This window comes from Talpa occidentalis, unplaced genomic scaffold, assembly GCF_014898055.3.
Source record: "Talpa occidentalis isolate TD23 unplaced genomic scaffold, MPIMG_talOcc4v2.1 talOcc4.2, whole genome shotgun sequence".
Taxonomy (NCBI): Eukaryota; Metazoa; Chordata; class Mammalia; order Eulipotyphla; family Talpidae; genus Talpa; species Talpa occidentalis.
This window is the reverse complement of record NW_023602073.1, coordinates 50101725-50114448: the sequence shown is the minus strand read 5'-3', so window position 1 is coordinate 50114448 and position 12724 is coordinate 50101725. Positions and strand designations below refer to the sequence as shown.

Here is a 12724-nt window from a genome sequence, read left to right as displayed (position 1 = left end):
AAACAAATGAGGAGAACCTAGCAGGAGTCAGCTAAAGAGATACCTGACTTTTCAGGAATCTGCCCCATGCCAAGACCTTTGTAGACGACATGAGTAGCACTGCTCCCCATACTTGTGCATCCCAGCCATTCTGATATTTACTCAGGAAGGCAAAAACCCCGAGCTGCTCTCTCAGTGGGCTAGCGGGATGACCTGGGGACTTAGAATCTATATCACAGGTACAGACCCAGGAATCCTGCTCACCTTAAGGCTGCACATTTGGGCCTCCCCTGGTGGTGCAGCGGTTGAACGCTTGGCTGAGAAGCTGCCCGCAGCCTCTGCAGTGCTGGTTCGATTCCTGGCCTCCAGCGAGGGTCCCACATGGCGCGCAGACCTCTCCTGCCGCGTCCGCTGCTCCCCTCGGCAGTGTGTTTCATCAGTCTGCCTGTTCTGTTCCCTCTCTGGCTCTGGTGAATTCTCTCACCCTCCCGCGCATCTGACTGTACCCAGTGCTTATATAAATAAATTAAAAAAAAAAAAAAAAAAGGCTGCACATTTATCCCCATCAGGACCCTCTGTCCATATAGGACCTAATAATGCACTTGGGCACAGGGGGGAAAAGACAAGAATGGCTACTACCCACTCCCCAACAACCAGGGCCCCTACTGTAACAAGGTGGTCCCCAGGAAAGGGGGAGTTTCCCTGCCCCACCCAAATGGAGGGTGGAGCTGAGCAGAAAGAGAAGAGGCTGCAGAGGAGACTGAGGGAGGAAGGAAGCAGGATGGTGAGCCAGAAGGAGACCTGGAGGAGGTGCATGGAGCCTAGAGACATGTGAAGAAACTGCGCTTGTCTTTTGGTCGTGGACTGGGTGACACAGATGTGGGTGAGAGACCCGTGGGAAGGTGTCAATGACAGCTTTTATCTTGATGTTGATTTTGCTCTTTTCCTTCTGGGCTTGTCTGGTTGTTTCTGACCCTTTTCTGTGGGTCCCCACTGGAAGATGCTTTAGAGTTGTGGCAGGCTTTGGGGCCTTGCTCTGGGCCAATCCCATATGGATGGACTTTTATCCATGAGGGGACGGGTAACTTTGGGTGCTTGATTTAGAAACTAGATTCTTTGCCTTTCCTGTATTGTTTCCTAGTTGTATTAAAGTTCCTTCCCATTTAAGTCTCATGTTTTGTGTTGATGCGGTGGATGGCAGAACCTATTTAGAGCAGGCTGGTTGCGGGGTTTGGGCTGCCCCTCTCCCTGCCCTATAACACTACTACTGCACACTCCCCAACAACCAGGGTCAACAAGGGTCAGAATAATCATTTCAAAAGACTATCTGACACTCCCTTGTCGGAAGCTGATGCACTCCTAGACATGCTGGAGCATGCATATCAGGTTCTCAATGCCACCAGGCCAGAGGTGACAATCTCATGCTGGCTGTGTTATCATACATCTCCCCCCTATTATGAAGGGATTGCTATCCCTGGAAACTATACCCTCTCAAACCGGTCCCAAGATTGCAGGTGGCAGCACTAACCTTATAATAGGTGTCTGTGCAAGGACTCTATTGGTAATGTTCCTCAGTCTCACCAGCAGCTGTGCAACCACACCATAGGTTCTGTCCCATTTGGATTGCATCTACTCCCTCCCTCAGATGCCTGGTGGACATGCTCATCTGGCCTGACCCCCTGCGCCCATGGTTCAATCCTGAACCAGACCCAAGACTATTGCATCTTGGTGCATCTGGTTCCTAAGTTAATGTATCATTCCTATAATGTACTTCTTGATTATCTGGAAGACATTGAGATGTCCAAATGCCTAAGGAGGGAACCAATAACTGCTATCACTATGAGCATACTCCTAGATGCCAGTCTTGTGGGAGCCGGCACAGGTGCTGTGGCCTTAATTTCCTACAGCCAGCAATACTCCAGTTTACGGGAGGCCATAGATGAGGGCATAGAAAAATTAGAAACTTCTATCTCACATTTACAAGACTCTCTCTCTCTCTTCTCTGGCTGAGGTTGTGGTATAAAACTGATGTGGGCTAGACCTTATTCACCTACAGCAGGGAGGACTCAGTGCAGCCCTAGGGGAAGAGTGCTGTTTCTATGTTAATCATTCGGGGGTCATTAAGGAATCCCTGGCCAAAGTAAGAGAGGGCCTGGCAAAACGGAAAAAAGAACGTGAGGCTCGTGAAGGGTGGTTTGAATCCTGGTTCAATACCACCCCTTGGCTGACAACCCTGTTAACAGCCCTTGCCGGACCTCTAGTGTTGCTCATGCTAATGCTCACATTTGGCCCTTGTATACTCACGCTTGCTTGCTTTTATCCACGATAGGTTTAATACAGTACAGATGCTGGTCCTTCACAACCAATATGGACTCTGTGAACAAGAAGACCAACTTGAGGATAAGATTACCCTCTCCTTGCAGGCACAAGAAAAAGAGGGGATTGTAGGATGAACAAGGCAGCTGCCATTTTAGGGAAGACACAGCAAGCTATTTTAGGGAGGGCATAGCTGTGTATCGTTTCTGTGCAGAAACCACAGAGACTACAGAAAATGGGCAAAACTGAACTTAAAAAAACTCAGACCACCGATAACAGATCAATCAATCAATCAGAATAGACTCGGTGCTAAGAATGGAAATCCCCACTTCCCAACAATATGGTATAAAGAAAGCCTTGTGCCCTGCAAGGGGGCCCTTCTCTCAATCTGATGGGACTGTTATGTCAGTATACCAGGCAGAGTTGGGTCCTAGCTTAAGCTAGCAATAAAGCCTTTTTGCCTTTGCAACTCTGGCTCCATGTGGTGTTTGGGAACCCTGGACAGAGTTGAGGCGACAACTCCGAACGACATAATGAAGGCACACACCTCCTCACCCCAGATACTCAGACTCAGCCTTATGGGGAAAGGGATATGTTCCCTTAAATGAGAGCCTGGTGACCCCAGCCTACAGCCCCCAAGAAAGAAAAGGAGCCACAAGATTATTGGGGGCCACATATGTCATAGGACCCCTGGGGATGTTAGGGGGAAAAGGATGTCCTGAGATAATTCCATGCAGGCTTTGTGGATTCCACCCCCACTCCACACCAAAACCATGAGGACATTGGGAAAGACAAATCCCATCACCACCAAAGGGAAGGTGGCTGGTACCTGAGGGTGGAGTTAAGCAGCCAGGTTTGGTATAAAACCAGACACGTGGGCCTTGGGGGGCTCTCTCGCTCACTCACCTCCTGGCTTTGTTGTAGAGGAACCCCGATACAAAGCGGGGTGCCTGACTGTGGGTCCTCACCAGCGCGCTTAAAAGGACTTATCAATGCTCTACTGCAGGCACACGCGAACGGTTAATAAAGGTTTATTTACAAGGGAAGGGGAAATGAGGAAATGTACAGCTCAGGGAGAAAACTGGGAGACAAAGTTTTAAATGAGTCCTACCCGATCCGGCGATCAGGAATCCCAAAATGGCACTCTGAGAGCTGGCTGCAAGCCAGGAGTTGTATAGCCAGGAGGCGAGCGACAGCTAGCCCCCCAAGGCCCACGTGTTTGTTTTTTATATCCAACCTGGCTGCCCAACTCCACCCTCAGGTCCCAGCCACCCTCCCTTTGGTGGTGATGGGATTTGTCTTTCCCAATGTCTTGATGGCTTTAGTCTGGAGTGGGGGTGGAGTCCACAAAGCCTGTATGGAATTAACTCAGGACATCATTTCCCCCTAACAATTCCCCCCTTTCACTTTTTGCCACCATTTCCATGGTGATGACGATCAAACATATGGATGCTGGGATACAGTCTCAGATGAAAATTTTCCAGGGTTCCAGTCTGAAAGAAAACAAATCCCTCCAGGTATTGTCCATTGTGGAAAGCAAAAGTCCTCCATTCCTGGAAAAACAGTTCATCAGTCCAAGCCGAAAGAAAAACATCTGGAGGCATTAGCCAGAACAACACAGCAGATATGTCAAAATCACAGGAAAAAAAATCTTAAAATGGTTCAACTTATGTAAAAACAAATTCTCTTAACCTTGATCCCAAATTTTTTTGAACAGCATAGCAACAGTTTGCAAACTAAATCTACTTTTAAACCATATTGCCTATTTTTGCATAAAATCACAGGGCAGAATAACTAAGCAGCAATTTTAGCTGGCTTTGTTGGAATAATCCATATAGGATTCAGAGCGAACTGTTGACATCCGGTCCGTGTAGGCTTCTGGAACAAGTTGGTCTTATGAGACTCCACCTGGGCTTTCCTCTTTTCGAGGGTACCAGGGACTTTTTGTTGGCCAGGTTGTCCAGTCCTGCCAATGGAGGCAAGCTTCCTCACCTTCTTTGGAGGTCTCTGGAACCCTATGAACAAAGCAAACAGGTTCTCCTCTTCTTGGTTCAGCTCTGTTTCAACTTTCTGGAAGAGCTCCACACAAAGCCACACAATGAAATTATGTCCAATTTTTTTTCAGTTTAAGCAAACAAAATCCCTATGGAAGTTATGCAAAAACAGACTCTGAGATAAGTAGTAAAAGATTACTACCACTATTTTCATGCTGTGTTGGTATCAAGGGGAGAGAAAATGCAAACACAAGTTAGCTTTGTTGGAAAAAAAATTGCAACCTTGCTTCAGATCCTGGTCACCAAAACAAGAAAACTGTGGATGTAGAACAAAATGCAAAAAAAATCATCAGTATTATGTCAAAGAAAACTTAGTAAATATCAGGTGTATTTCCAAGTCTATTCAATCCTTAGTAGAAAAGTTTTACTCTCAACAGTTCCATCAATAGGAATCTGTTGAGACCTTTTCTCCCTATATTTCCAGAAACAATTCCTGTATATATTAAACAATTGAAGTATACAATATTACAAGGTGACAATCATCATTGACAATTTACATCCATATCAGGTCAAGGTGTTACCCGTTTTTCCAAGTGACAATGCTTCCCTTCTAGTTTTACTCTACTAGGTGAGCCAAATTGAACAAATTCATCTAATGCCTTTCCCAGGAGGAAAGGGAGAAACTTTGTGGAGTGTCTCAGGGGCTCTACTGAGGTTCCACAAAATTTCCTTGCATCAGCCAAATGACAGGCTACCAAATTTGTACTTGAATTTAGATTTCTGGGAAGCTTTGCCATAAATATCAGAAAAATAACAGAAACAACAATGTTCAATCTCTATGAAGGCACCGGCTTAGTTCACTAGTACAATGTTGACAATTTAACCATAACCTTTGTGTTTCCTCATAACTGGAGGCTTTTTTTTTTCCTTCAATGTCTATGGGCACCATGTGTACCAATTTTTCAAACACTGCATGTCAAGACAAGGACACAGGAAAGGGCATACAGACATACAACATATAGACACAAAGAGCACTTTAGTTACCATTTATCACTCGTGGGATAGCTCATACAACTGCAGGTTCACTCATTGGCCAAAGTAACAAAAAAAGCAGAGAAGAAAAACCTCAAAGTTAAAAAAAAGCAAAAAGTTAAAAAAGAAATAACAAAATCAAAATCAAGATTGAAAACCTTTCTTTGCAAAAAAATAGTGGCAGCATATGCATGCTCCTAGATGTTATTTCACGTCTCCTAAACTTTGAAAGGAAGAAGATTGGTTAGAGCATGTTAGTTTTCTCAGGGTTTCTTCAGAAAAAGTGAGTCCTTGGGTATCCTGCAACAATAACTGGAAAAGAAGTCAGTAATATTCAAGTTTTAGTCTGTTTCTTAAACAAATATCTCAAGTCCTCAATGGGTTCACAAGACCAATGGAACTTGGTCTCTGGGTCAGTTCCTCCTGGGGCTTTCTTAACTCTGGAATGATGTACCCAGGGTTTTATGTCTGCAAGTTTCAGAGAAGTTATGTGTGCGCAACAAAACATCATAGGGACCAGTCCATTTTTCTGACAGCTGGTTTTGAGCATCCCCACTCTGCCAAGTCTTCAGTAAGACCTGATCTCCAGGTCTGAAGGGTGGCAATGGTTGATCAGGAGGCATAGAGATTCTCGAGGTTGCAAAGTTATGAATCACTGCCAGAACCTCCTAGATGTGTTTCACATATTGTGTGATCCGGCAATCTTGTGCTATTTCCGGACTGGCTTTCAGAACTGAGGCCTGGAAAGGTCTTCCAAACACAATCTCAAAGGGGCTTAATTGTAGCCCACTTCTAGGTGCCACTCTTATGTGGAGGAGGGCAAGGGATAGTACCTGGTCCCAACGAAGTTGTGTTTCTTGGCACAGTTTTGCCAAGGATTTCTTCAAGGTATGGTTCATCTTTTCTGTTTGCCCGGAAGACTGCGGTCTCCATGCAGCATGCAATTTCCAGTTGATCTGTAACGCACTGCTTACTGCATGAGTGACGCCAGAGACAAATGCCGGCCCATTATCACTCTGGATAGAGTCCGGCAGCCCAAAGCGAGGGATTATCTCTTTCAGTAGCTGTTTTGCAACCTCGGAAGCTTTTTCCGTCTTTGTGGGAAATGCTTCCACCAATCCTGAGAACGTGTCCACAAAAACCAAGAGGTATTTGAAGTTGCCTGTTGTCTAGGCATTTGTGTGAAGTCCACCTGCCAGTCCTCAAAAGGACACTTGCCCCGATATTGAACCCCAATGGCTTTAGGGTGGGAGTTAGTCTTGGGGTTATTCCTGGCACATAATTCACAACCTCGGGTGATCCGTTGTGCTATTTTGTGTAAATACGGGCCCTTCAAATATGGGCGCACTGTTTCTAATAAGGCATCTCTCCCATAGTGAGATCCTTCATGAAAATGTTTTAGCACCAGATATACCAGGGCCTCCGGGAGGAGTATCATCCCATGAGAGTTTACTCTCCAAGTGGAGCTGGGGTCAATCTCAGTAAATCCCCATGCACGAGCTCTCTCCTCATCCCGCTCAGTGTATTCAGGAGCATACTGAGTCAGGTCCACAAGAGGGATGAGTGCACCCTGGAGGGCAGAACGGGCAGAACGGGTAGCTGCCTTAGCTACCCAATCGGCTGCCCTATTGCCCTTTGCCATGTCAGACCCACCCTTTTGGTGGCCAGGACAATGCATCACGGCAACAGCTGATGGTAAAGCTACTGCCTTTAACAGCGCCAGGATTTCTAATGGGTGTTTGACGTCCTTGTTACTGGCAGTAAGAAGTCCCCGCTCCTTCCAAATGGCCCCATGCATATGGAGAATCATAAAAGAGTACTTGGAGTCAGTAAATATATTGACTCTTTTACCTTTCGAGAGTTCCAATGCATGGCTTTTTGTGCTGATGTACCTGCCGGAAGAGCTTTGGCTTCCACTGTGTTCTGGAGTGTCACCACTGTGTATCCCGCACATCGACAGCCTTGGTCCATGAAGCTGCTGCCATCTGTAAATAGCTCCCACTCTGGGTCTGGCAGAGGCTGGTCAGTCAGATCTGGTCGGCTGGCATACACTGTGTCTATGCTTTATAAACAGTTGTGGATTAAAGTGTCATCCTCAGGTCCATCAGCATTGCTTGGAAGCAGTGTGGCGGGATTCAGTGAGTTAGAAACCTGCAGATTCACATTAGGATTGTCCAACAGAGCTGCTTGATATTTTCCCATTCGCCCGGCAGTCAACCAAAGTCCACCCTTCTGCTCTAGCAATGTCAAGACCTGATGTGACACACACAGTGATGGGCTGACCCAATGTAAACTTCTCTGCCTCATGTAGGAGGTCACAAGTGGCAGCCACAGCACGCAAACATGGAGGCCATCCCTTAGTGGTGTGGTCCAATTGTTTGGACAGATATGCAACGGGCTGCATTTCTGGCCCCAACAATTGGATTAGCACTCCTAGGGCAACCCCCTGTCTCTCATGTACATAAAGTCTGAATGGCTTCCTAAGATCTGGAAGCCCTAATGCTGGTGCTGAGATCAACTTTACTTTTATTTCATCAAAGGCCTTTTGACATTCTGGGGTCCAAGACAAAGTTTCAGAGTCCAGGCCTTTGAGAGCATCATACAAGGGTTCTGCTATTTTTTTTTTTTAAAAGATTTATTTATTTATTTATACAAGCACTGGGTACAGTCAGAAGCACGCACGGGAGGGTGAGAGAGTTCACCAGAGCCAGAGCCGGGAGCAGAGCAGGCAGTAGGACCGAAGTACACTGCTGAGGGGAGCAGCAGGCGGCGGGAGAGGTCTGCGCGCCATGCGGGATCCTCCTCCAGTGGCCGGGGAGCAGCCAGGGATTGAACTGGCGCTGCAGAGGCTGCGGGCAGCTTCGCAACCCAGCGCTCAACCGCTGCGCCACCGGGGAGGCCCAAGGGGTTTTGCTAGTAATCCAAAGTTAGGAATCCAAATTCTGCAAAACCCAGCCATACCCAAAAATCCGCGCAACTGTCTCCGGTTGCTGGGGACTTTAAGGGCTGAAATCACTTATTTCCTTTCTGTCATCAAGCTCCGTCTACCTTTCTTAATTTCAGACCCCAAATACGTCACCATTCGTTTACAGATCTGTGCCTTTTGAGGTGACACCTTATAGCCACTTTCTGCCAGATGTTTCAGTACCACAATGGTATTTTCCAGACAAGATTTGTAGTCTGGACTTGCAATCAATAAATCATCTATGTATCACAACAATACGCCCTGGTTTAATTGAACCTTCCTGAGATCCCTGTCCAGTATTTCCCCAAAAATAGTTAGGGAGTTCTTAAACCCCTGTCGTAGCACAGTCCAGCAATACTGGAGAGTGTTCTTGGACTTAGGGTATAGCCACTCGAAGGCAAAAAGCGGTTGATCCTGGACATCTATTGGGATACAGAAAAAGGCATCCTTCAGGTCTAATACCGAAAACCAACCAAAGTCATCGGGTATGGCAGTTAATAAGGTGTAGGGATTAGGCACGGTGGGATGTAAATCCCGAACAATGTCATTAATGGCCCTTACATCTTGGACAAAACGGTACTCGCCTTATGGGGTTTCTTCACTCGCAGAATCGGAGTGTAGTACGGTGAGTGGCAGGGCCGAATTAATCCAGATTGAAGGAACCTTTTCAATACTGGCTCAATTCCCCTCAAGGCCTCCTCCTTTAAGGGATATTGCTTCCTCCTCGGGGTTCTGCTCCCCTTTATCACTTCTATCTTTTTATCTTTTTATTTATTTATTTGTTTGTTTTTGTTTTTGTTTATACATGCACTGGGTACAGTCAGAAGTGCGGGAGGGTGAGAGAATTCACCAGAGCCAGAGCGGGGAGCAGAGCAGGCAGAAGGATCGAAGTACACTGCTGAGGGGAGCAGCGGGCGGCAGGAGAGGTCTGCACGCCATGTGGGACCCTCTTCTGGTGGCCGGGGAGCAGCCGGGGATCGAACCGGTGCCACAGAGGCCGTGGGCAGCTTCGCAACCCAGCGCTCAATCACTGCGCTACCGGGGAGGCCCTATCACTTCTATCTTTACAAGCTCTGCATTTTTCGCATGTCCTGGGGTTCCATCAGCCCATACCCATTTACTTACTCTTTCAAAAATTTCTGGAGGTAAAATTTCACCTTTCGGTGGAACATCTTGAGTAAGTAACATCTGGAACCGCAGAGCGTGCTCTGGAGGTACATGTAGGTGAAGCCTCTGATGTTTTGGTGAGAATATAATTTGTGCGTTTAGCTAACTTAAAAGGTCGTGACCAAGTAGAGGGATTGGACACTCTTCCATGTATAGGAAGCTATGCTGGAGCTGTGTGGTGCCCAGCTGGCACTCCAAAGGTTGTAAGAAGGCTTTCTGTTGTGGCCTTCCCGTAATCCCAGTGACTGCTACATTCTCTTTGCTCATTTTAGTTAATTTTGAATTCAAAACTGAGGATGTCGCTCCAGTGTCCACCAAGAAATCGATGAGATGATCCCCCACAGCGAGTGTTACCCGGGGCTCTGAGGGGGTTATTCTAATGGGCTTCTCTAAATCTAGTTGAGTTCCGGGGCACCCCTATTCTGCATCTGAACTTTCTCCGTGAACTATCATTTGTCTCCTTTCCTCTGCACTTGGCCATACTTGTTTATGGCCACATTAAAAGCCTGAATTTGTTGTTGCATGGCTAAGTTAAGAGCCTGAATGTGTTGTTGCACATTCTCAGTATGTGAAGAAGAACATCTACCTCTCACAGAAACAAGAGTGTAGCAAATGGCACTTACACATATTACATATTCCTTCTACTCTGTCTATATTCCCTCCTATCTTCACCTGAGGCTCTACCCTGTGCTGTTATTTGTCTCCTTTCCTCTGTACTGGGCTCTCAATTCCTTCTCTGTCTGTATTCCCTATCATCATCTGAGCCTCTACTCTGTGCTAACATTTGTCTTCTTTCCTCTCTCCTTGGTTCCTGGTTCTGTGTACTCCTCCTATATTCCCTCTTGTAACCCCTATATGAATCATCATATCTTGGTGTTCTCTGTCTTCTATCCTGCCTTCTATAATTATTGCGTCTTCTGCTTCCCTGTAATCTAGGACAACTGTACTTCCAATGTCCCTCTTCCCTACAGAAAGCACACTGATTTCTTCCTTTGGGTTCACGTCTCTGTCCATTATTGTTTCCCTGAAACCCTGATCTGTGTTCTCTTTTAAGAAAGCAGTCGCAGGTTTCGGTCTCCTGTCCTCTCTATTATTATAAGCCCTAAATGCCAGGTCCATTACCTGGGACGGACTCATCTCTGTGACACCGCCCACCTTAGCTAACTTTTTCTTTATGTCTGGGGCACTATGGGTAATGAAAGCCATAGTGATCAGACAAGCATTTTCTGGGGCATCTGGGTTTATATCTGTGTGGTTAGTGTAAGTTTGAATAATCCTCTCAAGGAACTCTGATGGATCCTCATTAGCTTCTTGCTCGAGTTGCAATATTTTGTTAAAGTTTTTTTGTTTGGGGATCCCCTGCTGCAGTCCTACCAATAAACATTTTTTTATACAGATCCAACATCGCCGTTCGTCCATTGTTAGGGTCCCATCCAGGATCTTTCTCTGGGACAACAACCTCTGGCTCTGGGGACTGCCTATCCTGTTGGTGGAGTTGGTTAGCCTCCTCCCTGGCTTTCCTAAATACCATTCTCCGCTCATCCAGAGTTAATAAAGTATGTAGCATGGACTGTATATCTGCCCAGGTAGGGCGGTGGGAGACGAAGATAGAGGCAAACAAATTCGCCATCCTCTTAGGAGCCTGCCGGTACGAGGGAACAGAGCTCCTCCAATTTAGGAGGTCCGCAGTACTGAACGGATGGTGCGACCAAAAGTACCCAGCAGGTCTCCCATGTTCATTTAAGCCACCCATTGGCATCTGGTGAAGGGGAAACTGTCCTGCCTCAGGGTGATCCTTCCTGCCAAAATGGGTGCCGAGTCTAGTGTGGGGAGGAGACGCCATTTTAGCGTCCTCCCCAGAGGGCAGTGGAGGTTGTGAAGCCTCAGGGGTCTGCACAGGAGGGGCCTTGTCACATGGAAGTGGATTTTGTCCTGATGTATTTAAAGTATTTAAAATATGATTCTCCTCCTCTTCTAACTCTGCCCGCTGGCAGTCCTCATGGAAAGGGGAAGGGCTATCCTTTCTCTGTGCCAATAGGTGCTGCACCTCCCCCTGCAGTGACCCTCAGGGCTAATGGCTGTTGCCATGGTCCCTGAGGTCCGGCGTGGGCAAGGAACCATGCGCGCAGGGGGAGAACAGCAAACTCCCTAAGATGCAGAGAAGCCGAATGCCTGCCAAGAGATAACGACCACCAGAAGCTGCCACAAAGATGATTAAAAGAAATGCTGACCACCTGGAACCTTATCTCGCTTTCTCAAGGCCCACAAACTTTATTCTGCTACAACTATCTTTCTAAAATCTTTCCTTTTTCTGGTCATTGATTGCTAATTAAAAAACATACATAATTTAATAATTAGGCTAATGCAAATGAAACATTACTAAACACTGTGTTATAATAGAATTGTTAGTTTAATAATCTTTCTATTATGTGCTTGACTTTAGTACCTTTGATATTAACTGCATTATAATATAAATTCACCCATGACAATTAATTATGAATAAACATGAGTAAGTAGTAGTAGTAGTAATTAGTACAACAAAAATATAAGAAAGAGTTAATAGCCTGTCTACTTAGGAATGTGGCTAGGTCCAGATGTATTTTGGACATAAATCACTGCCCTGTCAATAATAAGCTAAACCTATGAGCAAGCTGATTTCTTTGATGTTCACCGATCCTATGCCTTTAGAAAAAACATATATACTGGCCACTAACAAAAATAAAGCGCACTCAGATTTACACTCTCTCTTGAAGTGTGTCTGTTTGTCATTTCTTTAACCGAATCCCTGACCACCCTGCGCAGTCTCTCAACCCTGAGACAGCCCCATCGTCTACTGCTGTGCTGGTCCGCTGCAAATAGGCAAGCCTCTGCCATATCCAATTTATGGAGGGCGACCTCTATCCGGTCCTGCATATTTTTAAAAGCTTGATCTTGTATGCTTTTATAAACTGACTCAAAGATGTTACGGTTCTCATCCCTCATGCACTTAATAGTTAAATCAAAGGCCTGATTTTGTTGTTGCATGGCCACGTTAAAAGCCTGAAGTTGTTGTTGCATGGCTAAGTTAAGAGCCTGAATGTGTTGTTGCACATTCTCAGTATGTGAAGTAGAACATCTACCTCTCACAGAAACAAGAGTGTAGCAAATGGTGCTTACACATATTACCAAAAAAAACACCCAGAAGCACAGACTGTAAAGGGATGGCTTGTAAACCACCCATGTATGTACACAATAATAAAATCAAGTGCCATACACCAGGCTTCATCAAAGT

At 46.0% G+C, this 12724-nt stretch overlaps 1 protein-coding gene across 1 annotated transcript in view; it reads right to left on the bottom strand.

Annotated features, from left to right (window-relative positions):
• Positions 1-3261: 3261 nt before the first annotated feature.
• Positions 3262-12724, bottom strand: part of LOC119251364 (butyrophilin-like protein 1) — a 43473-nt gene continuing 34010 nt past the window's right edge. Inside the window, exon 10 of the mRNA XM_054698680.1 lies at positions 3262-4605. Coding sequence (XP_054554655.1) covers positions 4589-4605 — 17 coding nt within the window. The 3' untranslated portion in view covers positions 3262-4588. The remainder of the gene's footprint in view (positions 4606-12724) is intronic.